Below are 24,637 nucleotides of genomic sequence, written 5' to 3'. Positions count from 1 at the left end.
GTTTAGATTGATTGGTTGTATTTGAATCAGGAGTTGGTGATCAATAGAATCACACCTTCACATCATTTTAGCAAGTGTGTATATGTTGTACGTACCAATGCAAAACCAAGATCACTGGTAAACCAGAGTAAAAACCTTTTTATTGGAAAAAAAAAAAAACACAACAACAGCACTCTATTACAGTACAACCCTCCCCCAGCACCAGCAATAACATCTCTAACACACAGTAACGCTCATCTGACTCTCTGTCATCTTATGCTCTGCTTCATGTTCACTGGATCTAATTACATCTAGGATCCTGGGAGAGGATTCATTTACAGCAGTGGCTTGGAAATACTAGACTACAACGCTGTTTTTCCTCTTTAATACATTTTTACTTTTCAGCTACTCCATTAGCAGTGACACTATGTGCGACTCCATTGACTGCTACTGTGTCTTTGTGTCCTGTTCCATTGGCCATGGCAGTTTTTGAGACAACATCAGCCCAGGTTCCTTTACTCTTAAGGACTGGTGGGCTGGCAGCAATGTCCAATGCACCATTTATTTCACCTTTCACCCCATTTGACTCTGACTTCGTCTCATCAGCTGTTACATCACCTTTTATCTCCCCATTGGCTGTGCTGTTCTCTCTGACCTCTAACTCTCCGTTCACTATCTTTACCTCAGCATCTGAAGCTGTTCGGTCACCGTCCTCACTGTCTCCCTCATCTACGTCCGTTTTCTCCTGATGCTGGTTATGTTCTACCGGCTCCACCACATGACCATTAGCTGAAACTATGGCAGCACTCTCTTCCCCCAGCTGCTCCTGTTGGCTCTCGCTAGCATTCTCCACTGCTGGGCTTCCTTCATCCTCAGCTTCCTTCCCGCATCCTGCGTCTTGATCTGAGCTATTCTGTCCCCCGTTCACAGTCTTGGAGGCGACAAACTCGCTAGTTATATTGAATCCCAGTTCTTTAGCCACCGCTGCCTTTAGTTCAAGGTGTTTCTTCTTATACTCCTGGAGCCTGTCACTATGAAAACACAATGAAAACATGAGTGGATTCCTACCTAACAGAACAATTATTCAAATGTGCATGCATGCTGCTGGAGCCAGTTGTGTGTAAAAAGGTGATCTGAGATTTATTATAGTTGTTAGTACCGGAGCTTCATCATTTTAATTATTTTAAACCTTTTTCTTACGATTTTGTAACAGCAGTAATAGGTGGTAAAGATTTATATCACTGACTGCTTTAAAGATCTGATTATTTTTTACTATTTGCTTTTTTTGATATTTTTCACCTTGGAGAAGAATCACAAGAAGACATCCTGGAGAACCAAACATAATGTCCCATTTTAGAGTGTTATATCGCCTATAGTATCATTATTTGTGGGAATTTATGCTACTTTCAGAGCTAGACTGATAAATATTGTCCGATTTTGCTCATCAGAGATGCAGTAGTATTTTTGGATGATAAGTAACATTACGGTAAATAAATGCCAAAATGTGTGTCAAACAGTATCACTTACATCTTGGTACCAATTCTTTAAATAAACAAATCAAAGTTATCAACAATGTGTTTAAGATTTTGATATCCGTCTCAGCTTCAGAAATGACATTTGTTAGGCATATGACATGACAATGTGTCATGTCATATGACAGTGAATATTTACCTTTGTGTAATCCTCCTGATCCCTGTCACCAGAACCATTTGCTCCAGCACAGTCTCATGCGAGGCAGTTAGACACTGAGGGCAGAGAGGACGGGGTGATTAATAAACACGCTTTTTCTTTGTAAGATTCATGGAGTTTAATGGTATCAGAAACCACATGAGCTCCCGCACATACCTCCACTGTTTGCTCTGTGCATTCAGCTCCAGTCTGTCTGAGAGAGCGCTCCACCTTCACTGCTTGCTGGGTGATGGTGCACAGAAAGTCTTTGCTGCAGCGTGTCTGAGAGTGATCCTCTCCAAACTGAGGGAGGAAATAACCATGAGATGACACACATGACCAATCCACTTATCTGGCTCTGGCTGTTTCTCTGCAGAGATACTGACCAAGGAGGTAAAAGCAGTGAGGGCCTCTTTCTCGTGGGTCATAGCACTTCGGTAGTCGCCCTTGCTGCACATCCACTGGGCCAACAGGTGCTGACTGCACAGATGAGAAACCAGGTTGAGAAATGGTGGTGATGTTAGAAAAGGGGAAAAAATAGATTTACTTTTTATACTACTTTTGATGATAGCAAGCTATAGAGGGCATCTTACTTGAGAGCAGTGTGCAGATCCGTGGGGCCAAAGAAGGAAGTGTTGAGTCTTAGGGCATTCTTTAAGAACTGCCCTCTCTGATCTCCTGTCAGCACCAGACCAAGGCAGCTCTACAGGAAAGCAATGAGAGGATTGTCAGTGTCAAAAAGTAAATATTTGTTATAAAGATATTGTGAAAAGGCTTTTGTGCTTGGGGTGAACACCAAGGTGTTGTAACCTACATCCAATGTTGCGGTGTAGGGATGGTCCTCTCCGTGGACTGTTAGCATTAGCAGACGAGCTCTGAGGAAACACTTCTGGGCCAGGGCAGTCTCCCCTCCAGCAAACACATACACACCCAAGAGAGCCTAGATATAACAACATCATTTTAATAATCACCCCTACACACGACGCAGTGCATACTTGATAAAAAAATAAACAGATACAAATGTGTATGGATCCAGGGATACAGTTCATATCTCTACAGTGATCCGAGGTGCCATTGCCAGTAGAGGTACGTCCAACTTAGTAATGAAAAAATTACAAATGTGTAGCTACACTCACATATTGCTGAATAGTGTTTGGATTGTCAAAGCCAAGCACTCTCTCACTGATGACCACTGCTTTCTGCTGGACACTGCGAGCCTTGAGAACAGAGGAAGTCACAGTGACGACAAGAATTAATGGCCAGCTTCTTGCACATTAAAAGTTACAATCCCTTCAGTACCTCCTGAAACACTTTAGCCTTTTCCAGCGTGTTACAGTACACTCTGATACACAAAGTAGAATAGTGGAAGACATACTTCAGACTACTTACGTAGAAGTAGCAATTTCACTACTTCAAAATAGTTTCTAGTTCAGAAATATTATTAAAATATAATACAAGTATGAAAAGTAAACACTCATAATGCAGCCCCTTTCAACATGTTATGGCAGTTAGGCTGATGATTTGTTTTGTTTGTAAAATCTGCAAAGTAACTTGTAACTAAGCTGTCGGAAATAAGTAGCAGAGTAAAAAGTACAATACTTCCCTTTTAAATGCAGTAGACAAGTTATAAAGTACCTCAATATGGAGTTCTGTACAGTACTAGAGGAAATGTATTTGGTTACTCTCTACCGCTGCAAAATGTGTTGAGGTAGCTGTAAACAGTTGTGGAGGAGCAAGTGTACCTCAGCTGCCTTCCCCTGCAGGAAGGCCACCTTGGCCAACAGGTTGTGGCAATAACAGGCCTCGGGGTGTAAGTCATCACACACCCTGCCAAACAGGTAGGCCGCTTCTTTCAGGTGCTCGTGGGCCTGGTCCAGCAGGCCTGCAGTTTGAAAATACACAATAGTTTCGCACAGAATTGACTTTTATTACTATTATTATTATTATTTACTGCTTTATTGACCCACCTTTCTGGAGGGAGTTCTGTGCAGCATGATATGCTTTTGAAGCATCCACAGTTGGCATGTGAATGTACTTGACGAGAGGGAAGATGTTGAGGACGTCGTCTGGACCAATGGGAGCTTTATTTTGGTTGTCGAGTAAGTAGTCTCTCAATCTCAACTAGCGTAGACACAGAATTAACAAAATACTTTTCCTGTTATTACAAAGCATCTTTTTTTTATCTGGCACCTAATTTTGCAATTGCAACTATTTTAAACTATTACTAATATGCTGTATATGTGTTTCAGTTAATTTAGTGACTATATTTGAAGGCTAATAACACAATGAATCTCTATTTGTCTGTTACCTGTACTCCAGTCTTTAAACAGAACTCTCTAAGCAAAGAGAGCCTCTGAAGGCCATAGTGCTCCACCATGTGGTTCAGACCAGAGCTGTTACAAAGAAAACTCTCAGTTATTCCAAAATGGCCTCTGAGCCATAACTAGCAATCATGAAATGAGAGCAGTCCTTACCCGAGGCTGTCAGAGATGTTATATGTTTCAACAGCATCCTGGCAGACCAGGTTCCACAACTCAGCCCCTGTGAGCGTGCTCCAGGGCGAGCTTTCAGAGGGCCCAGCCCCTCTGCCGCGCCGCCTTGACTTCTTTTTAGTGTCCTCCCCCACAGCGGTGGGCGTGAAGTGGGGAACCAACAGGCAGCAGAGGAAGTGACTGACAGCTGCAGCGAGAGTAGGCACGTCCACACCCTGCAAAGACATAACCCGGATGCTGCAGTTCATTCTTTCTGGGGTGCAAGGACCCACACCTGCTGCTATTTAATCACTTAACACTGAGGTGTGCAAACACAAGAATGAATAGGAAAGTTCATTACAGAATACTGTGAAGTACCTGAATGAAACTGTTGAACACTCTCCTTGCTGATCGGATGAAAATTTCACCTATGACCGATCTCTGGTTAAGAAGGAAAGAGGGTTGTTAGGGAGCACAGTTAGCAGAGTGATTATATCCTCAAGACTAGGTTAAGTTTGATTATTTTATAAATCAGACAAACCATTATGTGCCTCAGGCGCTCCTTGTGTTCTGACTGGCTGATGGTTTTGATCACAAAGCCCAGATACCGGAGATTGATGCCTCTCTGGTGTAGCGCCAGTTTTAGGGAAGCTCCATCCATTGGTGCCTCATTACTGTGTAGGCAATACTCCACCTACACACACACACACACACACACACACATTGCTGAGCTTGTGCCATGTTTGCAGTAAATGTGCCCATTTTAGTTTGTAAACAGTGGATTCACTTACAAAGGCTGGTATCTGATGTGTGAGGATGAAAGCTGCCGCTTCCCTCTGTAACCTCTCCTGCAGCTTTATTGACGTACTTTCACTGGGGGGGAAGGTTACTCCTGAACACAATGCACAAAATCCTTGCATAATGTGTTCTAGAAAAATATTTGACTGTGTTTGTTAGTGTGTGTGTGTTTAGTTTGTCAGTGTACCTGGACAGAAGACACTTGTGTTAAAGCGCATCTCAAAGATGATGTCACTAACTGAGCCCACTTCTTTACAAGCAGCCCGTACTGCATTTGTGGCTCGAGAGTCGCCTGCAAGAATACAAACATTTGTCAAGTATAAAATGGCCAAATGTATTAACAAAGCTTTTGGTTGTCATTCAGTTAGATCTACAAAAACACTTCTTACAAGCTGTTGCACATTCTACAAAGCCTCCGTTCTCACCAAACACCTCCCTGACACGCTGGGAGAACTGGCAGTGTCTGAAAAGGAGCACAAAAACAAAACTTCAACTTCAGCAAAAAGCATTATAAGATGAGGTTTAAAAGTGTTTCCTTTCATGTAGAACTCACTTGTGTTGGATAAAGGCCTGAACCAGCTCTGGCCTCAGTCTACAGAGTCCATGAGGAAAACTCTTTGGAAGCCCAGAGTCTGAGTGATAATTCTCTGGCCAACCTTCTGTTGCACAACCCTTCGTTTCTTCATCTTCTAAACAGCTTTCATTACTCTCCTCTTCTCCAGTGACTGGCTGACTTTCTGTCTCAACCTCTGGACAGAAGTTGGCATCAGCTGGGAAGCTCCTGAACACATCCAGTATGTAGAACCTCCCATCAGCCCCCAACAGTCCCTGTGCGTCCACTGAGGTGAACAGGGGTACCTGGTGACTGTTGGGAGTCAAAACAACATGTCTCTGGATACAAAGACACTTGGCAGCGTGAGCCAAGAGCTGTAGTAGCCGTCTACGGTGGGGGGACTCTTGGGGTCCTGCATTTACCCCGTACAGCAAGCCTCTACAGAGCAGAAGAAGAAGAAAGAATTAGCAGAAAAAGCACAAAAATGACCCCCCCCCCCCAGTGTGACAGCACAGTGGACTGTTAAATAATGGGTCCACAGGGTGTACCTTGAGGCAGCTCCCTGGTCCTGCTCTGAGCCTTCCAAGCCAGGGGCCAGACCCTGAGCAGATAGACGCACTCCTCTGTAGTCTACAATGGCTGTAGGTAGAGTGTGCAGTCCCTGTAGCCCCTCTATATCACTATAGGCCTGTACTCCTTTAAGTTCCAGTCTCTGAGCAGCCCTGCAAGTAGAAGATGAGGAAACATCTAAATACTCGGTACCAAAACAATGCCATTCTAAAAGCGAAACAAAAGCTACTTTTAATCAGGACCCTGCGGGAGGCCACAGTGCATTTTGTGATTCATCTACAGCCATAACACAATAAGAGCAAATGGCTTTACATCAGTAGGATCTTGTCTGTGAACTCACCTGCGACCCCTTTCCCCACCAAACACTGCACTTGCGGCCCCCTGGCTCATGAACAGGCCGCCCCACAGAAAAGCTGGGTCCTCAGGGTTTCCAGGCACTGGCTCTACAAAGCCGTCTACGACAGTCTCTGTCCCCTGCATCACAGCCCTAACAAACGCACTGTTTACCTGAGGAAACAGGTACGAATGATGGTGAGAGGAAGTTGATTAAACAAAGAAAGAAAACGGGTGATAGAGTCCTGCTTTTGTTTTGAGCTACATTGCCGCTTTTCTTGGTTACCTGGAGCAGAGATCTGTCTCTCTGTAGCCTCTCCTCCAGATTGCCTATTGGAAGATCTCTGGCTGCCTGCAACTCTTCATTCCAGTCTGGAGCCTACGCATACAACACATGGTTACACTTAAAATCACTGCCAGCAGCACACCACTCAACGAATAGCAATGAAGAATTATACTGAGTTGTAAATAACCTGTGTTGCTGGCTGTTCGTCCACTCCCAGTCTGGTGAAGGTGTTTTTGTGGGTCCGAGAGGCACAGGGAGGCCCGAGCCAGCTCAGAGTGTGGTAAGGAGTGGGCATCACCTCTACTGGAGATAACTGAGGCCTAAAGGAAGAAAGAGAACAATCTGCATTACCCAAAACCCACTTCACTTAGTCATTTTTAACGCAGCAGTTTACAATATCAGTTATTTTGAAAATAAAGATTTAAAGTTGGGGTATACACTCTCAGCAAAACCCCTGTTAGGACAAAATACTATAGTATTCATCCATCCATCCATTGTCTATAAACACTCATCCTTCAGGGGGTCATGGGGGGGGCTGGAGCTGATCCCCCGCTGAGTACACTGGGTACACCCTGGACAGGTCGCCAGTTCAACACAGGGCTGACACATAGAGACCATTCACGCTCACATTCACAGGCAGTGAGTCACCAACTGACCTGCATGTTTTTGGACTGTGGGAGGAAGCCGGGGCACCCAGAGGAAACCCACGCAGACACAGGGACAACATGCAAACTCCACAAAGAAAGGCCCCAGCCCCAACCAGTATAGTATTCACGCTTCACTTTAAGAATAGGTAATAATGTTACCTGTTTTTGATTATAGTGGAAGATGTTTGTTTGAAGGCAGGGCTGATGTGACAGAGCAGGTCAGTCAAACAGTGACAAACTGGGGAAGACTGCGCAGGACGAGGATCAAACACATCTTCTGTTGACCTGAGATGAAGAAGATGGGAGAAACAAATTATTCATAATTAAAGTGAAACGAGTTAAAGTTCAATTATTTTATAAAGCAGGCGACTCAGACAGAATGGAGATAAAAAAGCTGAGTACATTGTTAGCCTTTCATACATTTTCTACTACAATTTACTGCAATCATAAACAGACTTTCTATCACAAAGTAACTTTTTTACCTATTGAGAAAGAAACCTTTTGGACAGGACGTGATATCACACCGTCGTCCCTCCATAGTCACCACGGTGATGTACAGGAAGTCTCCCTGCAGCTTCCTGTGTCCTGGAGGCGGGTTCCAGCAGCTGAGAGACAGGTCCTTCAGATAGCTGGGGGCCTGATAAGACAAATATAACGTCACAAAGAGTCATTGTGTCTGTGTACATGGCTGGCCAGTGTAAAACAAGATTCCAGGTAATTACGTACCTGTTGTTGGGAGCTCTGTGGTAGTAGGGCCATAACTGGTCTGTCTGAGGAACCAGGGAGGATGTACTCAGGAAGAGCTCCATCCTGGGTGGTTGTTTCTGTTTTTGTGTTGCTTAAAGAACGTTTCAGGCTCTTTCCATTCGGTGGGCTTGGGTCTGCACAAGTAATAAAACGAGATCTCAGTGTGAGCATGATTGTTGATTTTGAATCTTTGTATTATCCTTTTGTTTAAGTGCACGGTATGTGTGTGTACCTGCTGTTAGTGTATGTGTGAGTGTCTCCAGTACGCTTGGCGAGCGTCCTTCTCTCAGTGCATCCTGAGGTCCTGACGCTCTCAGCAGCTCCAGCACACGAGCCAGATGGACCCTCGCAGAGCGGGCGGTGTAGGGTTCTGGACAGACACACAGCGTTACAATGACCTTTATGAAACTGTGAATAACAACTCTCTTGAGAACTCTTAGCCTGAATGCACAGGACAAAGACTCTAAGATGTTTTATTGGAGTGTTTATATTTATGTTCAAAGTTGTATTTTTAAGTCTAATAACACACAGCTCCTGATTTACTAAAGGTTTGCGTGAGTAAAAACGTGTGAATCACCAGCAAATTAACACATTAGCTGATGAACTAATGGTATGCACGCAGAATGATGTCTTTCCAAAGTAAAAGATAGGTCCTACTTTTGCCTTAACGAATATGCAATTTGGGGCGTTTAATTTTATTGTGCAAAGTAATGGGAGGGTAACATGCAAATACATTTATTTACTACACTCAATGTGATCTACCAAGCCTAAACGCAATTTTATGTGGGTGCAACAGCATCTGTGTTTAATACATTTGAAAGGAAGGTTCAAACCGCCAAGTGTTGCACAGAGATGGCTGCTGTTATTGTTGCCAGAAGGAGACTCAGCCGTAATGAAAGAAAACATAGAGAAATTAACAATATTATATTATTCTATATCCAATGTATTGAAATACAATACTATTCCCTTTATTCTGGATGTTAGTAAATTGGGCCCACTGAGTATTAATGAATCAGTGCTCAGACACAAATCTGACAGGCAGTTGTAAAATCTTTAACTATAATCCTTGTTATGATGACTCAGAAAAGGTGAGTAAGCTATTTACATAGAGCTGAGAGAAGTTTAATTGAGTTTGTGTGTGTGTGAAAGGGAAAGGCTGACAGGTGTGACGAAAATGTGAACTGGATTATTCTGATATTCTATAATTACCTATTATAGCAACAACCACCCCTAGATATGTAGACACATAAATGGACATGTGAGAGGCCAGACAACTGCTTAATGACGTATAATCTGAAACTCATTAGTAAGATTAGATCACAGAGTACATAGGTATGCTATTAAAATTTTTGAAAGAATATTCAATACATTATCTGAGTTATAAAAGACAAGCATGAACCCAAAGGCCAATTCATTTATTCTGACAATTCATCTATTAATAAAACTTAAGCTACAAATGTAGATTGTAAATAAATCTGAACTAAAATAACGCTACCTTCCACAAGGCGAAGAATGGCTCCTGGTTTAAGCCCCTTGAGGCTTTGCAGTTCTGCATGGGGGTCCAAATTCGTACCAGCGAGTGCCAGTGACAGGTTGGAACGTGGACACACCTCATCCCTCGAAAGCAGTGTCATTACTGCATCTTGGACAAGCCAAAATCCGCGAACCTACAAAGACATACATATACATGTATGTACTGCATGTCTGTATACACATATACTGATACATGCAATGTAAGGTTACAATTACAGATAAACACTAGATTAAGATGATGAATTGTTATCAGTATGTGGTCTCAGCTATCACTGTTGGTTTCCATTACTTGTGAAATCTTATTATTACCAGAAGAGAGAATAAGAGTGAGTAGAGAGTCTGGTTTTATACCTGCAGCTCAAATGGCTCTACTCCTGCCCCCTGGATCTTCACAGGGAACGATGTGTCCTCATCTTGCTTAATACCAATGGCATCCTTTACACCAGCAACCAGGTTGACTAAATCTGTTTGGAGAAGAAATCACAAAACTAAGTGAGGATAATAACAGAGCCCTGCACTAGACGAGCAAATAGTTTCAGTCATTTCCCTGCCTTCCGCTCATTACATGCTGGGATTGTTTCCAGCTCACTATGACCCTGAAAAGACTGTTACAGAGAATGCATGAATAGCTGAATGAAAAAAGGAATGAATTATAATCATGACTTATTATGTTCAGATTCCATCATCTGCCCTTCGCTGCAGAATCAAACAAGAACACTAATCTTCCCTAAAACGGTCATGAGCTGGACTGAAGCGGCTGTGTGTGTCAGAGTGCCTGGGGGTGAATTTATTCAGGAAAATGCCAAAGAAATGGAAAGTTGGGTGTGTCTGCCTTTTTACACACACTCGCCGAACCAGAGGGAGAGCAGGATCCAGCGCGTTTCTCAACCTGCAGTACGACTAAACCCGTTGAATTTGCCTACTGGTCTTCATGTCATCTCAGGGTGAAGGGACAACCACACCCAACACTGGCATGTGGAGACAGCAAAACGCTAAAGCACATAAACTAACAAACCTATGGCTTGGCAGCAGGGTGTGCTTGTATGCATGGATGCTTGTGCACTTTGTACACCTTTGACATGTACACAGCAAAGCCATACATTCCTTTTGCACTCATCTCTGAAGACTGTAGTATAGTTTACAGTAAATCCCCAGTTCTTGCTGTCAATCTGGGACTACTTTACCACCGGAAAGTACCCAAAAAATTGCTTCTCTGTTTGCGATTGGCTGGAAGTAGGTGCCTCCTCTCTGCAGGCATGGAGCCATCAGCGACTTTTCGGTTGGAGCTGCGGTCTTACTACTACAAAACATCGTTGTTTCCAGTCTTGACAAGTTTATTTTGGCACTTATACCATAAACTACACGAGCAGCCATAACCCCTTCCCTAAATGTCATATAATACTATTACAAAAAGATTACTTTCAACACATTCAAATGAGTTCCTCAAAATTATATAACCTGTTCATTTTAATGCTATGCACCTTATGGCAATCTCGTCTGAAGACAGGCTAACACACACTCTTCTTCGATTCAATCATTCTGTCCTGTGAAAGGGGAGTGGCAAAGGTTAAAGTAAGTCAAGAGGCCCACTTGAGAGTGTGGAAAAAGGAGAAACAATTGTTGGGTAGATAACGTGGTTCGGAACTTAAACAATAGGTAGGATATTTTTGATTTTGGATGAACAGTAAGATGATTGGTGTATAGAGATTTAAGTAAAATCAACTCTTTGTCCTGAGAGTTTACAGTAGTTTTGGGGATTTCAGATTGATTTCAGCATGTGAATACATGTACCATAAAAGTTAAAAGTGTGAAGCAGACTGTCCAAGTGGTCAAAAAGTTGGTGAAAGCAGAGAAGAGCACCAGCCATGTTCAGAGCAGCAGTGCAGTGCTAAATCTCCCACCCACCTCACATTCTCTACGGAGGGAGGCACCAGACAAAAAAAAGAAGGAAGAAGAAAATGCACAATACAGACAGGGATAGAGGAGCAGAAAAGACAAACACAACACAGGTATTTCTCACCAGCCTTGGCCTGACTTCTTCCTCCTCCTCTCTTCACTTTGTCCTTCATTGCTGTGTGTCGACGTTTTTTCTTGAGCTGTCCTCTTGTGTCTTTTCTCCTCTGTGCTTTGCTTCCCCTTAAAGTCTTGCTTCAGACTGCTGGAAGAACGCGCACGAGAGGGGGAGAGTGAGTGGAAATGTGCAGCTGGACTGTTTGTGAGCCTGGCAGAGTTAAAGGAAACCGCTGGCTGTTCAGGAGAGTGACTCCTGCCTCTCTCTACAAAGCAAACTCAGCTTATCTGCTCTCCCTGAGTAAAAAAAAAGCCACACCCTCTGACTGCTCACACAGGCTTACTACTCTGCATGTATCTCACACTTTTGTTGGACTGGGTGTGTCTTTGCAATTTAGCTTTACTCACTCGTCCCTCCTATGGCATGTGTCACTCCCCCCTCCATAAACCCTGGAGGAGAGGTGGTAATTAATTGTGTTTTGTATAGCTCTGACCCCATTCAGACCTCACTGCTTTTGTCTTTTTTCATGTTGCAAATGTTATAGTTAATTAAGTGAAGCTGTTTATGCAAGTGGTTCAAGATTTCACACCACACATATTCCTGTAATCAGAATTAGAATCAGCTTTATTGCCAAGCAGCTTTTACACATACAAATAATTTGCTTTGGTGCATAACAACAGACATATATATAAATAAATGTGAAATTGACAAAATATATAGTGGTAGAAGAAGAATAAAGACTATGTGCAATATGGCAGTTAATTATTTACATGTGCCTAAAAAATCGGATATGTTGTGCAAACATTAACAGCTTGTACGGTAAAAGGGGCGAAGTTGGGAGGAGGGGGGGGGCATGAGCGTCAGATCCAAGGTGAAAGTGTGATGAGTGCATTATCTATGTTACATTGTTGACTCCTGATAGTGAAGACAGTTTGCTGAAATTGCAGCCATGATACAGTTAACCTAGCCACAAATGGGTGTGGCTATGAGTCATGACGTGGTTACTCTCACATTGTTGAGAAGCAAACACCTACAATTAATACATTCCTAGGCATATTTCAGTCCAAACCAAACTCAAATAAAATTTCTGTGTTTGGCAGAGGAGGTATTGACTTCCTTGGTATGGAAGAATGCCATGTCATATTGATTGACATTGTATCTAACATCTAAAGCATGTTAGACCAAGGTGTTAACTCGCAGCTGAAAGACAGGAAAGTCCTGTATGCATGTGCTCAAAATATTCACACCAAACTAACGTTACCCATCGCATTTACAACTACTGAATGTATGTACAACGGTTATAACGAGCAACCAGCAGTTAAATCATAAATACGTTAGATTTTGTTTACCTTCCACAATGTTTGGTAAATGTTACATTTTCTTGCTACAGAATTACAACAAACTCTCCAAAATAATAAATCGACGACATCGACCTAACAGTTGGGGGAGGTGGTCTGGTGATGCCCCTGTTGTGTAGTGTTGTCTTCAAGAGCTCGTCGTAAATCTAACTTTTTCTGCATGATGGTTCGGTTCGTTTGCACCATAGGTGATGTTTTCAGAAACTTTTTTGATTTACCGTTTAACAGACTCATTATTACTTGTTGCATCGAAAGGCTGACCTGAAGAAAATGTAAGATTTTATTAATTTACTAGAAATGTTTTTTCCGTTGGCATTAGACGCTGTGTTCCCGTATTTTACCTTCTCATCGTTAGACTTCTCGGGCATCACATACAACTCTCTCTCTGTATTAATATAGTTGTTTGATCCTTTTATTTTGTCGTTACTGTGGTCGTCCGTGAACGTTAATCTCGTAATTGTCATATTTCCGACAACATTGCAACTAGGCAGCGTTTGACAGCAGCCTGCCCTTGGCTAGCCGAGCTAGCCATAGCGAGCTAAATAACGAATACAAATCCTCTGCATTAACTGTATGTGAAGTTGTCGGTGAGTTTAAGTTAACTAACGACTGCTACTAGTACTTAACGTCCAAAACACCAACAGGATGTGAGAACGGTTAATTTAACACTAGTGTCCCGTCCAGCCATCGTACCTCAGCTAGCATGAACCTTAGCCAACGTTTAACAACCTTTGGACCCAAGGATGTGTGTGTTGCATTCTTCAAAACACGCCAGTAACATGAGAAATAACTGTTAACTGCGAACAGTAGCTAGTTTTGTTCAATATAATGTCAAGAAGTTCTTACGCACATTAACATAACTAATAATACATCCATTGTGTGACATAACTGCTAGCTGTCACATTAACCTGACTGTTTACATTGCGTTAAACGTTGCTGGCCAGTAGCTGATGATACAGCTGCCAGTGTATCCTGAGAGCCGGATTAGTTTATGTTAAACCGCAGATTTGGTGTGAGCTAACGTTACTTGTTCGTCTATCTTTCCCGTAAAGTTATCACATATGATCCTCTCATACAAGTCAATGTCAGTTGGTGCATGTATCACCAGTCAGTTCCTTGCAAATTTAACAGGCTGTAACATGTTATGTAGCATAATAGTTTGATGGTCATTAAGCCTCATTTTTGATCTCATTTTGTGTGCAGCTGGGTTGTTACAGGTTCTGCGTTTGCATAGCCCCCTGCCTCCCTCAGGTCAGAGCTGAGGGTTGGGGTCAGGTCTTAGGCTAATGTCATACAGACCTGGTGAAGAGGGGGGTCTATCTCAGGCTTTCCCAAACGTTGACACTCAAGACCAATTCGACAGTCCTACTCAGACTGCGGCCACGGGAAACACACCTGAGCATCAGGTGAGGGTACCTGTGTGATTTTAGTGTGTGGCTGTAACAGTGTTTTTTGTCAAAGTCTGTTTCCTGTAGCGCTGCCCTCCATGATTGGGATCACAGTTTATGGGCAGTTATGCTTAGGCATTGTAGATATGACTGTCTGGGATTAGGATTGGCTTTAAGTCAAGGTAAGGGGAAACACAAATTAATAGTGAACATACTTTAACACAACACTGGCCTAGAGACCAGAGTGGTTTGGCCTTTTTTTTCGTTACTACAAGAAGACTCACCTAATACTGAAAGAAAACATATTGTAGCTCAGAGACATCTTTTTTTCCATATTCTGCAAACAACACAGTTGAACAGTGGACTTTTCTAAAGAAGGAAACACAGGTCTATATAGTGTATATAGCAGACATTTACTTTTTACGTAGTAACTGAGCAATATTGCTGACATGAAGAAGAAATATTGATTCAGCGTCTTGACCATGATGTCATCATTTTTCTTCAGGTGTCGCCTGTGGTGGATGAGGCCTCTCCTTCTTCTGCATCCTCCTTTGAGATGCTTGACATGGAGTCAGTCCCAGTTCCTTATCAGGAAGTGCAGCCTCACTGGTTCTTCTGTCGACGGGCAGAGGACACCACCTCCTGGCTTCCTTTCAGCAGAGAAGACTCTGACAAACTAGAGAATGCCTTTAACACTGGTAGGCATGTGTATTTTTCTTTACATGTACATTATGTACTGTGCATGCTGTGCACAGCTGTGAGAAAATAAAATGTTACAACACATTACTGTTGCCAGTTCAGTGTCAGGATGGTTTCAGGTTATGATTGATACACAGTACCTTTTGTTGTATACATTTATTCAGAGTTGACATCTGTGATATTCATATTCACATGACTTGGACTTTAACACCAATGACTCATGACTTCACTTGGACTTGGGCCCTTTGACTTGAAAATACTTGATACCATCCCCCAAATATTAAAAAGGTATGTTATTTAAAAAGCGTGCCACAAATCAATTCATTTCCGGAATCAAGTACATACAACAAGACAGGACAGAAACAAACAAAATTCATTCTGTTGTGGCACGGGTTAATAGTGTTACATGCTAGGGAGCTTCTTGGTAGCCAATTGGTTATAGCACATGCCACACAGCTGCAAAGCTTGATTCCAGCCCAATGTCCTTTATTGCAACTCTGTATCATGTATGCCTCCTCACTGTCTTGTTATGGCAGTTAGCAAGCTTTCAGGTCAGAGGCTTTCGAACACACTTGTTTTGACCGATAACTACAGATATAACATATTAGTACTGTTTGTTAAAATCGCATTGCATTTGGTGAGAGCACATTGTGACTTGTTTAGCACCTGAAACATTAACAGAATTTAGCATGAAAAGAAGCATGGCTTGTATATTCAACAACATTCTTTCAGAATCACTGTAGCCTTAGACATCCCCATAAACAATGAATCTGTATGCCTTTTTCCTCCATGCATTTAACATCAGGGAACACGTTCTTTTGAAAATCTATTGCCAGTATAAAGCACAGCACTGGCATACTTAGTCATCCTCATAGAGCCTTAGCTTAAAATCTAGTCTTTGAAGATTGACTCATAAAACATGTTTGTATCTGCTTGTGTACGTGCGTGTTAACGGTGCAGTAGGAGAGAAGGAGGAGGAGGTGGTGGCTGTGGATGGAGACCGTTATGACGTACGAGTCAAGGAGAGGAAGCGCTACGCTGTTTACTGGGAGCAAGCTCCCACTGAAGTCCGACGCTGTACCTGGTTCTATAAAGGAGATAAAGACACCAGGTTCATGCCTTACCCTGAGGACTTCAGTAAAAACCTGGAGGTATTCTGACGCAGATGCCCAACCCTTACAATCACACTGCTCATTGCTTCAATGTCTGACTTTATCCTTTTCCTATCTATGCCTGTTCCTTAGTTAATCTTTTCATATATGTGTTTGATTCTTATTCCTGCCATCTTAAAATTTTTCAGGAGGCCTATATGATAGCAATGACTTTGGACGAATGGAAGAGGAAGCTGGAGTTTCCCACTGGAGAAACTGTCATCTTACACAATCCCAAGGTAAGGCCACAACATGTGTTTTCTGAGTGTTATTTTTTTAATTGGGCACATTGTTTCTTTCTCATAAGCGTCTTCTCTTCCGTTTCCCTGCTCTTCTCTCAGCTGATAATGCAGTACCAGCCAATAGGATTTCAGGATGAGTGGGTGTCCTCCCCCTCGGAGCAGACTCGGCCTCGAACAGTCAAAAGGGGAGTGGACAACATCTCTGTAGAAATACCCGATGGTATGTATGTGGATGTACCAGTAAGAGATATACTGGAATATAAGTCCATTTACAGTTGACACTTAGTTTGCTCATATTTCTTTGTTCCCAGGTGAACCAGAAAAGGTGGACCACCTTGTCTTTATGGTCCATGGCATCGGTCCTGCATGTGACTTGCGCTTTAGATCCATCATACAGTGTGGTAAGTGTAAGTTTGGGTGTGTGTGTGTTGTTGGTGTGTGTGTGTATATTATGCATATATTTATATGTATGTATGATTCCTTTCTTCTTGTCTCTCTCCAGTAAATGACTTCAGGAGTGCTTCCCTGTCCCTCCTGGCCTCTCATTATAAGCGTGCTCAGCAGGACGGCCAGGTAGGAAGAGTGGAGTTCCTCCCAGTCAACTGGCACAGCGCTCTACACGGAGATGCCACTGGTGTCGACGAGTAAGTATGGAGAGAGATAGAGAGCGGACGAAACAAGATTTCTTTGTTTGACAACAGAGACTACTGTTTCGCAATTCTTGCAGAAAATTGCCAAAGTCTGTCTTTCCTCCCTTTTATATTCTCCCTTATTCCCCCACTATCCAGGGACATCCAGAGGATCACTCTACCCAGCATCAGCAGGCTAAGACATTTCACAAATGACACTCTGCTGGACCTGTTTTTCTATAACAGCCCCACGTACTGCCAGACCATAGTGGACACAGTGGCCTCAGAGATCAACAGGCTGCACACTCTCTTTAAACAGAGACACCCAGAGTTCAATGGGGCAGTTTCAGTAGTAGGCCATAGCCTAGGTAAGACATACAGAAACACACACAGTCACAATTCATTAAAAAGCTGAATTTCAACTCTTCCCTTTGTCTCTCGTTGCGCAGGTTCGCTGATCCTTTTTGACCTGCTAACCAATCAGAGGACTGGATCAGAAGTCAGAAAGGGGGTATGATCACATTCACAGTAAACAATGAAAAGATTGCATATTTCCCTACAGATGGAAAAGAAAATCTCCCCATCTGTCCCTCCCTGTGCTTCAGGTGCCCTCTGAAGCACCTTCACATCTGAACTGTGATACACTGGAGCAGATTCTGACTAGACTGGGCTTGCAGCAGTTCCTGGATATACTACAGGCAGAAAACCTAGATCTGGAATCACTTGTAATACACGCACACAAACACACAATGGACATTTATATACAAAGTGTAATGCGTAGTTAAAAACATATTGATCTACTCTTTTAGGCTCTTTGCCAAGACAGTGATCTCAAAGATTTAGGAATTCCTCTTGGACCTCGGAAGAAGATCCTGAACTACGTGAAGAGGAAATGGCTGCCAGAGGTCAGACATATAATCTAGAATAGAAACTATTATAGAAATAACAGAAACTATACTGGCTTGTTTTGGCGCATATGACCCCTAGAAACCCTTTTTGTTGATATGTTTTGTGGATCTGGACAATATTTAGATGAAATGTATTGGATTGTTTTCCTGCTTGGCATTAATATACCCTCACTGTCCACATCAAGGCCACACAATGATATGCACATTTTTTTGTGAAGAAAACTTAATGACTACATATATTTATATAATTTTCCCTTTGTGTCTTAACAACCTTTTGATGTGGATTGTTTGATTGATACTGGCCATGTGGCATGTTTATATATGTATTTTCACATTCCAAAGAGAGGATCAAACTATTTAGTGGGAAGCAGGCTGTTTCGTTCAAGGCCACTTCCTCTTTTGCTAGAGGGCTCTCTTTCCAAATAATAACCATATAAAGTATCTACAGTGCAGATTGTTTCTCAATCTTTATAGGACTGTAAGACGGGGGCAGGACGTCTGGTTCCAGGGTTGCAAGTTCCACTTCAAATGACCAGTGATTATGATGGTAACCAGACCTCAGGATTGACAATGCAGCAGTCCCAGTTCCACAGGGCGCAGTCCGTCACCAGTGCTGTAGACTACGAATACTTTGACATGGGCATCGGACAGGTACCACACACGGACATGATAACTTGTGCTCGGGGGTACAAGTATATAAAAGCTTTGATGCATCACCTTCCTGCTTCTCTCCTCCCCCCGCTTGCCTGGACAGACCAATGGAGGCATAGCCAAGGGACAGGTGTGTCTCGCATGGTGTCCCCATGCTCTCAGGCTTTGTCCTTAGCTCTGTTTGATCTCTCTGTGCCTGGAGTTTTTCTTCACATACAGCCTGGTCCAATCAGGGAAAACTCAAGGCGATTCAATTATAGTGGCTATTTTAGGAGCATTAGGGTTTCTTACATTGTGCCGTTATTGAGGCTACCGTCTTTGTCCCATTGAGTCATAAAACCCAATACCACAATCTGCATCTGTGCTCATCCAGTCCTGCATGAGTGGTCATATCCTTGGTCTCCTCCATACCTGCTGTCATACTCCCTGGCTATTGTTTTGAAGGCTTGAAATGTAGTTTTAATGTAGAACCACTGTGCACCAGAGAAGTGTTCACCAATTTCCATCTCCATGAATAGAATTTGTCTTCTTATCACAGAAACATTTTTTGTTTCACACGTTTCTGACCCCACAGGTGTCCATTGATTACCCACAACTGGCTTTCCACCCTCATACCTTTTTTGCTTTCGGCTCTCCTATTGGAATGTTCCTGACCGTTCGTGGGCTTAAACACATTGATCCCAACTACAGCTTCCCAACCTGCAAGAGGTTTTACAACATCTACCACCCGGTGAGTAATCATATATTTACTGCATCTGCCCATTCAGGCACACATCTTGCACTCAGCTCCCAAAAGGGAAAACACCTGCTTTCAGATGCTACAACTACAATTTGACTTTGTTTTCTGTCCCAAAGAGGCATTAACAGGGAGGTTCTGAATGTTTCCGAATTTTGTTTGCATTGTGGACCTGCACATCAATGGTTAGAGCCATGCTGACAGATGTAACTGCAGCATTGAATCAACATAATGACAGGAATACTAGTAGCAGTTTCACCACTGTGTAATTAGTTTAAATACACAGTAATCTTGGTCGCAGCCACTGGTCTAGTCTAACTTTTGCCATCAATAGAACTGCACATCTCTTCTTACATGACAAAAGGGTTAATCTATTGAAAGTTACATTCATCGTTTCCCCTTGATTGCTGTGTAGTATGACCCTGTGGCCTATCGGATTGAACCAATGATTGTGTCAGAGGAGGATCTGGAGCCCATGCTGATCCCTCACCATAAAGGCCGCAAGAGGATGCACCTGGGTATGGCTGTCTGTTTCTTCCTACTTGTCTTTGTGGAACAATATTTCGGTACGGGCTTTTTGCTTTGTAGGCTTAATGATAATCTCTGCTTCTGTTTGCCCAATAGAACTTAAGGATAGCTTGACCCGTATGAGCATGGATTTGAAAAACAATGTGTTGGGATCGTTAAGGACAGCATGGCAGTCCTTTTCCAGACTGCCGGTTGCTGCACTGCCCCCGGTGGAAGAGAGAGAAACCGCAATAAGGAGAGACCTTCAAGAGACACATGGTATGTGGTGTATTTGTGGATGTTGTTTGTGAACGTGCACAAGAGTATGTCTAACCCAGTCTCTTCATACTCCTCTTACCCCTCTCTGCATGTTGCCATCCTCCCCTCCCCTCCCCTCTTCTGCCCTATCTGGTGGTTGGTCGTGCTTCCTCTTACCACTTTATCTTGAACCTCAGCCTCAGCGGCAGTCACTGTTTCTGCTAAGAGGGAAGAGAAAAGTGCTGATTTTTGGACTAAAATACTGGAGTGGCCATGGGCCCTTCATAAGAATTACTTCCAAGGTAAGCCAGGGTAGTCAGTCAGTCTTTTTAGCTTACTAGAAGCTTTGCAATCTGGGTTTCTTTGTATACTTTCCTGATTCAGAAAAAGCCTACGACCTTAAATGAACTGTCATTCTGCGTCTTCCCTGGAAAATAAACATGGACAAAAGGGTGCCAAGTGAAATACTTTTATAACCTGTTTTAATGGTTAATATAATGCTGCTCTACCTGCTAAAAAACAAAGGTGTGCAATTACTTTGGTTTACTTTGGCATGTCAGCTCCCTCATAAAGAGCAAATGTTATGTAATGTATGTCATTTTTGCTGCAGGCTCTCACTGCTCTGCTCCTCCTTCCCCCTTACCTAACTGCACTACTACAGCTCTACACATAATCTTCATCTCAACATTGAATTTACCGACATCTCCATAAGATGTCCCTCCCCCGCTGGCAGCTCTGATTGGTTGAATTAACTGACTGTTTTCTCTGATCGTCCGTATCAGAAGCCACTTGAGTAACCTGCCCATGACACAGTCTCATTTCCGCAGAACAAGTAGGCCAAGTTGGATAGTAGTGATAACAGTTGTTTTTTTTTTAATAAGAGATATTGGCTGGGCCTGAGATAATTCATCAGTAGCAGGGTACCTACAGTAGCTGCATGCAGATACGTGTCGTGCTCTTTTCTACAGCACCTCAATTAATTCATAAAATGAGCCGCCGTTACTTTTCAGTCTTTATCTATTAAAGAGGACTCGTAGCTTTTTATTTACAGCCCTTATAACCTTTATTTGTTGTATAAGTATAGTGATGCAAGATACCAGACATGATACTCTTTAGCACATGATACAGTGCAATTTGAGAGTAAGATTATTATCTTTTTATGTCAGAATTAAAAGACCATAGTTTCATCTGGGTCCATCAGGGTAATATATCCAATTCTCCGTAAGCTTAAAACTCCTCCTGAGCAACGAAATTAGCACACCTTCATGTCACAAGCTCACAATGGGTTACAACTAAAATTACAACTGACGGTATAAAAGCTATAAAAGCAGTACACAACTTTTCCGATTTGTTTTAAACTCTTCAAATCATCTCTTAATATATTCTTGTTGAAGGCAGATGATTGCTGAGTCAGGATAGCTAATGTAGTGATGGATGCTGACTGAATTGCAAATCAAATTATAAATAATGTGAGCATAATGCATGTTGTCCAATGCAGAGAAATCATGGAGCTACATATTGCCCGCAATATTTGTGAGACCTTGTAATTATTCAGGATGACATACTTTACAGTACATGTTCAATGTTCATTTAACTGGTCAGCAGAGGCAGAACACGTTTAATCTTAGGGATGTGTTTGAGCAAACCTTGTCCGTCCGTGGTGCTGCTATCGCCAAAGAATATTCTTGCAACATTCAGCCACTCGCTCATCTCTGGGGTACATATAGGACACTTGGTTGTAGACTAATCTAAGTTTGATTCCCTTACGTAGGTTTGATTGTTGCTGTCGATTATCTGATCTGTTCTCATTTTACCAAAAAGTGTGAGTCAAAACAAATAGCTGTTATCAGTGTTTCTGTTGTCTGCCTGTACAGCCTTATCCATTTCTCTTATGTTTTTTTTTTTTTTTTTTTTTACTTCTGTCTTTGCAGGAGTGTTTGAGGAGTCAGATGCCTCAGGGTCAGTAGAGCAGACAGAACATCCTGAGATTAAAGTGGGGATGCTGAATGGAGGACGAAGGATTGACTATGTACTTCAGGAAAAACCCATCGAGAGCTTCAATGAATATCTGTTTGCCATCCAGTCTCATCTGTGTTACTGGTGAGTCATGCCTGTAACACGCTGTAGACATATGGACTACGTTAATTCTGCTCTTTTGCAATTTGTGTTGTATCACATTTTACTTTTTTACATTTTACTCTTTGCCTTTCTGTCTGTCAGGGAATCTGAGGATACAGCTCTCCTGCTACTGAAGGAGATCTACGACAAGCTAGGTGTGGCCTTTGAACAACCACAACAGTGATGAATGTAGAATTGTTTTTGTTTTTTTATCATGACAGTAACGTGGAAGTGATAAAATCAAGGACAGCCGATCTTCCAGAATGCCTTACCATCTGGCTGTTACCTGACTACCCCACCCTCTCCTCCCTTGACAGTGGAGACTGTTTGGCTGCAGCGTGGTGATCTTGGTTCAGACATGTCAGTCAACCTTAATTTGGCTTCATGGTGCTGCCTAAACTCCCACTGCACGACCGGGTTGGGTGTCTGACAGTGGTTTCACAGTCCACCCAAACATCACGGTTATGTTCCTGGTTTCACATTTCTGTCCATTTTGAGTCATTCTTTATTTAATTTACTTTGCACTTTTATTTACCAGCAGTTGTTGACATATCATATAATATTGAAAGCAATGAGTATCATGTTTAACTATGCAGCGCTTGTTTAAGTATGGAAAAACACATCAAGTTCTCAGTTGCATTTCCATGTATTTGACATCAAGAATATATTTAAAATAGTAGATTGTAATCAATATAATTAGATATATTTTCCAGCTCTATGTGCAGCTTCCAAAAGTCAGATTGTTTAAAGTTTGATCTCTCTTGACCAAGTAAGCTCTCCGTTAGCTTAACATTACCTTTATAAATGACTGGGTCATGTGGTTACCTTTGGTTTGACTATAAAATGTTTACTTTCTAAATAGGAAAATTAAGGTTGGTATTTATGTCTTTTAAGAGTCCTCTGGGCAGATTTATTTTCTTTCTGTCAACATTAGGGCTATTTGAAACCTACAAAGCTGCTACTCCTACATTTGTGCAATGTAACCATAATGTTGATGTCGCTCCTTTTTTCATTTCACAGATGAAGTCCTGTTCTGACACCGTTATTGAAAGTGAAAGTTCATCTTGCCTTCTAATCATATTTATATTTCACTCACAATATGTATTTCAGTTTGATTGCATGTACACATGTATCTAAAATAAGTAATGAAGGTTTTTGTGTCAGAAATGAAGTAGAGAACTGCATGTCGAGCTGGTTGTCTTTTCTCTGTGTGCGTGCGTGCGTGTGCGCACACACTTAATCTCTCGCAGGTCTGTGCCATTCCTTTACAACTTTCTTATTTCTGCTATTTTGCATTTGACCCAAAATGTATCCTTATGGAATTCTGTAAGTAGCGGCAATATGTTCTTTATTCCGATACAGACTTCTCGTGTCTAACTATTGCATAATCTAAGGGTGACATGGTACAGGTTTCTCTCATCTGTTCCTTTTTATCAAGTTATTGTAAGATTATCTTTTCAATCTGTCTTGCATGCACTTCTTTGTTATGTAAGAGCAGAGTTTCTTAACATTTTGTGGTCGCAGAACCATTAATAAGAGAGTTTTCATGTTGAGATCACATGAATTTGATTTAATGAGCATGATCAATAGATTATATAGAACTTATGTTTCAAAGCAAATTAATTTATTTTATATACATACATATGACAGAAATATAAATATATCCATGTTATAAATTTCACAAGTCTGCACCGTCATATTAAGCAACATGGACTACAACGTCGATCCTGTGTTAGAGTGATTTAACTTTATAAATGACTCATATGTTATGCACTGGCCGGGCGCCACCAAAGCTCTGAATGACCTGACCGCTGGGTGTAACATCCGCACAACAGATGAATTAACCTAATGGTGGTGTTCATTTTTCTTCCTTTTGAAATGCACTGAATACTAAATGATCATGTAGACGTTTCCTTGAACCTCACCATCTTTTCTGTCATTTTTTGCATCTGTACAATAAAACAAGACGCCATGGTCCCTGGCTTCCTCTTCCTAAAGACAACTTATTTTTTTGCACTTGATACTAGTATGTTGATACATACCAAAAAAACAAAACAAAACAAATGTTCTCCTTTCTGAAAACATACCTATGAATATGGTTACATATTTTATGTGCCATAATAAAACATTACATGTGTGTTGTATTCTTTGGATTTCATTGAAGCATGCTTATAAATTTGAAAACAATAAATTAATCTGCAATTTTTTAGGGCTTTTATCACGTTGATATATGACCTTATCCATAGCCTAAGAAAAAGGCTACTGAAGCAGAGCATATTGAGCTTCTTCGAAATCAAATAGGATAATTCATAAAGTAATAATAGTGCATAAGCAAACAGGAAGAGCATCCACGTAAGAGCGGTATAACAGTGTACAACGCGTTACTATGGTCAATT

At 41.9% G+C, this 24,637-nt stretch overlaps 2 protein-coding genes across 4 annotated transcripts; one reads left to right on the top strand and one right to left on the bottom strand.

Moving 5' to 3' along the window:
• Positions 1-118: 118 nt before the first annotated feature.
• On the bottom strand, positions 119-13,056 carry si:ch211-166a6.5 (clustered mitochondria protein homolog). 2 transcript variants are annotated; one of them, XM_046033964.1, is made up of 29 exons: positions 12,946-13,056; positions 11,606-11,743; positions 9,937-10,049; positions 9,548-9,719; positions 8,285-8,422; positions 8,032-8,186; positions 7,788-7,942; positions 7,465-7,590; positions 6,846-6,978; positions 6,659-6,751; positions 6,380-6,546; positions 6,018-6,191; positions 5,470-5,907; positions 5,306-5,379; positions 5,104-5,208; positions 4,910-5,010; positions 4,660-4,812; positions 4,497-4,559; positions 4,122-4,354; positions 3,956-4,040; positions 3,615-3,768; positions 3,390-3,529; positions 2,784-2,864; positions 2,462-2,587; positions 2,241-2,350; positions 2,034-2,127; positions 1,825-1,950; positions 1,651-1,724; positions 119-1,010 (listed from the first exon to the last, which is right to left on the bottom strand). In XM_046033964.1, the coding sequence occupies exons 2-29, from the start codon at positions 11,652-11,654 to the stop codon at positions 374-376; spliced, it is 4,269 nt and encodes a 1,422-aa protein (XP_045889920.1). In that variant the 5' UTR covers positions 11,655-11,743; positions 12,946-13,056; the 3' UTR covers positions 119-373. The 2 variants fall into 2 exon arrangements, with proteins under 2 accessions (XP_045889920.1, XP_045889919.1); XM_046033963.1 differs by lacking the exon at positions 12,946-13,056 and having other exon boundaries at positions 11,606-11,900.
• ddhd2 (DDHD domain containing 2) lies at positions 13,000-24,238 on the top strand. 2 transcript variants are annotated; one of them, XM_046033965.1, is made up of 19 exons: positions 13,000-13,226; positions 14,158-14,360; positions 14,848-15,040; positions 16,002-16,192; positions 16,342-16,431; positions 16,534-16,654; positions 16,746-16,835; positions 16,937-17,078; positions 17,223-17,431; positions 17,513-17,574; positions 17,669-17,788; positions 17,873-17,968; positions 18,446-18,622; positions 19,197-19,352; positions 19,774-19,876; positions 19,983-20,144; positions 20,321-20,425; positions 22,055-22,223; positions 22,344-24,238. In XM_046033965.1, exons 2-19 carry the CDS (start codon positions 14,241-14,243, stop codon positions 22,423-22,425), a joined length of 2,388 nt encoding a protein of 795 aa, XP_045889921.1. In that variant the 5' UTR covers positions 13,000-13,226; positions 14,158-14,240; the 3' UTR covers positions 22,426-24,238. The 2 variants fall into 2 exon arrangements, with proteins under 2 accessions (XP_045889921.1, XP_045889922.1); XM_046033966.1 differs by lacking the exon at positions 20,321-20,425.
• Positions 24,239-24,637: the final 399 nt, after the last annotated feature.

The sequence above is a fragment of the Micropterus dolomieu genome, linkage group LG21 (genome assembly GCF_021292245.1).
Source record: "Micropterus dolomieu isolate WLL.071019.BEF.003 ecotype Adirondacks linkage group LG21, ASM2129224v1, whole genome shotgun sequence".
NCBI lineage: Eukaryota > Metazoa > Chordata > Actinopteri > Centrarchiformes > Centrarchidae > Micropterus > Micropterus dolomieu.
This window is presented reverse-complemented; position numbering and strand designations above follow the sequence as displayed.

Excerpts from the sequence above, each read along its gene's own strand:
- si:ch211-166a6.5 (XM_046033964.1), bottom strand. The coding sequence starts at position 11,654 with ATGAAGGACAAAGTGAAGAGAGGAGGAGGAAGAAGTCAGGCCAAGGCT. Across the intron at positions 2,865-3,389 it reads TGCAGGGGAAGGCAGCTGAG|GCTCGCAGTGTCCAGCAGAA; the intron begins GTACACTTGCTC and ends TCTGTTCTCAAG. Across the intron at positions 2,351-2,461 it reads CCTACACCGCAACATTGGAT|AGCTGCCTTGGTCTGGTGCT; the intron begins GTAGGTTACAAC and ends GCTTTCCTGTAG.
- ddhd2 (XM_046033965.1), top strand. The coding sequence starts at position 14,241 with ATGTCATACAGACCTGGTGAAGAGGGGGGTCTATCTCAGGCTTTCCCA. Across the intron at positions 16,432-16,533 it reads TCATCTTACACAATCCCAAG|CTGATAATGCAGTACCAGCC; the intron begins GTAAGGCCACAA and ends CTCTTCTCTCAG. Across the intron at positions 17,969-18,445 it reads AGAGGAAATGGCTGCCAGAG|GACTGTAAGACGGGGGCAGG; the intron begins GTCAGACATATA and ends CAATCTTTATAG.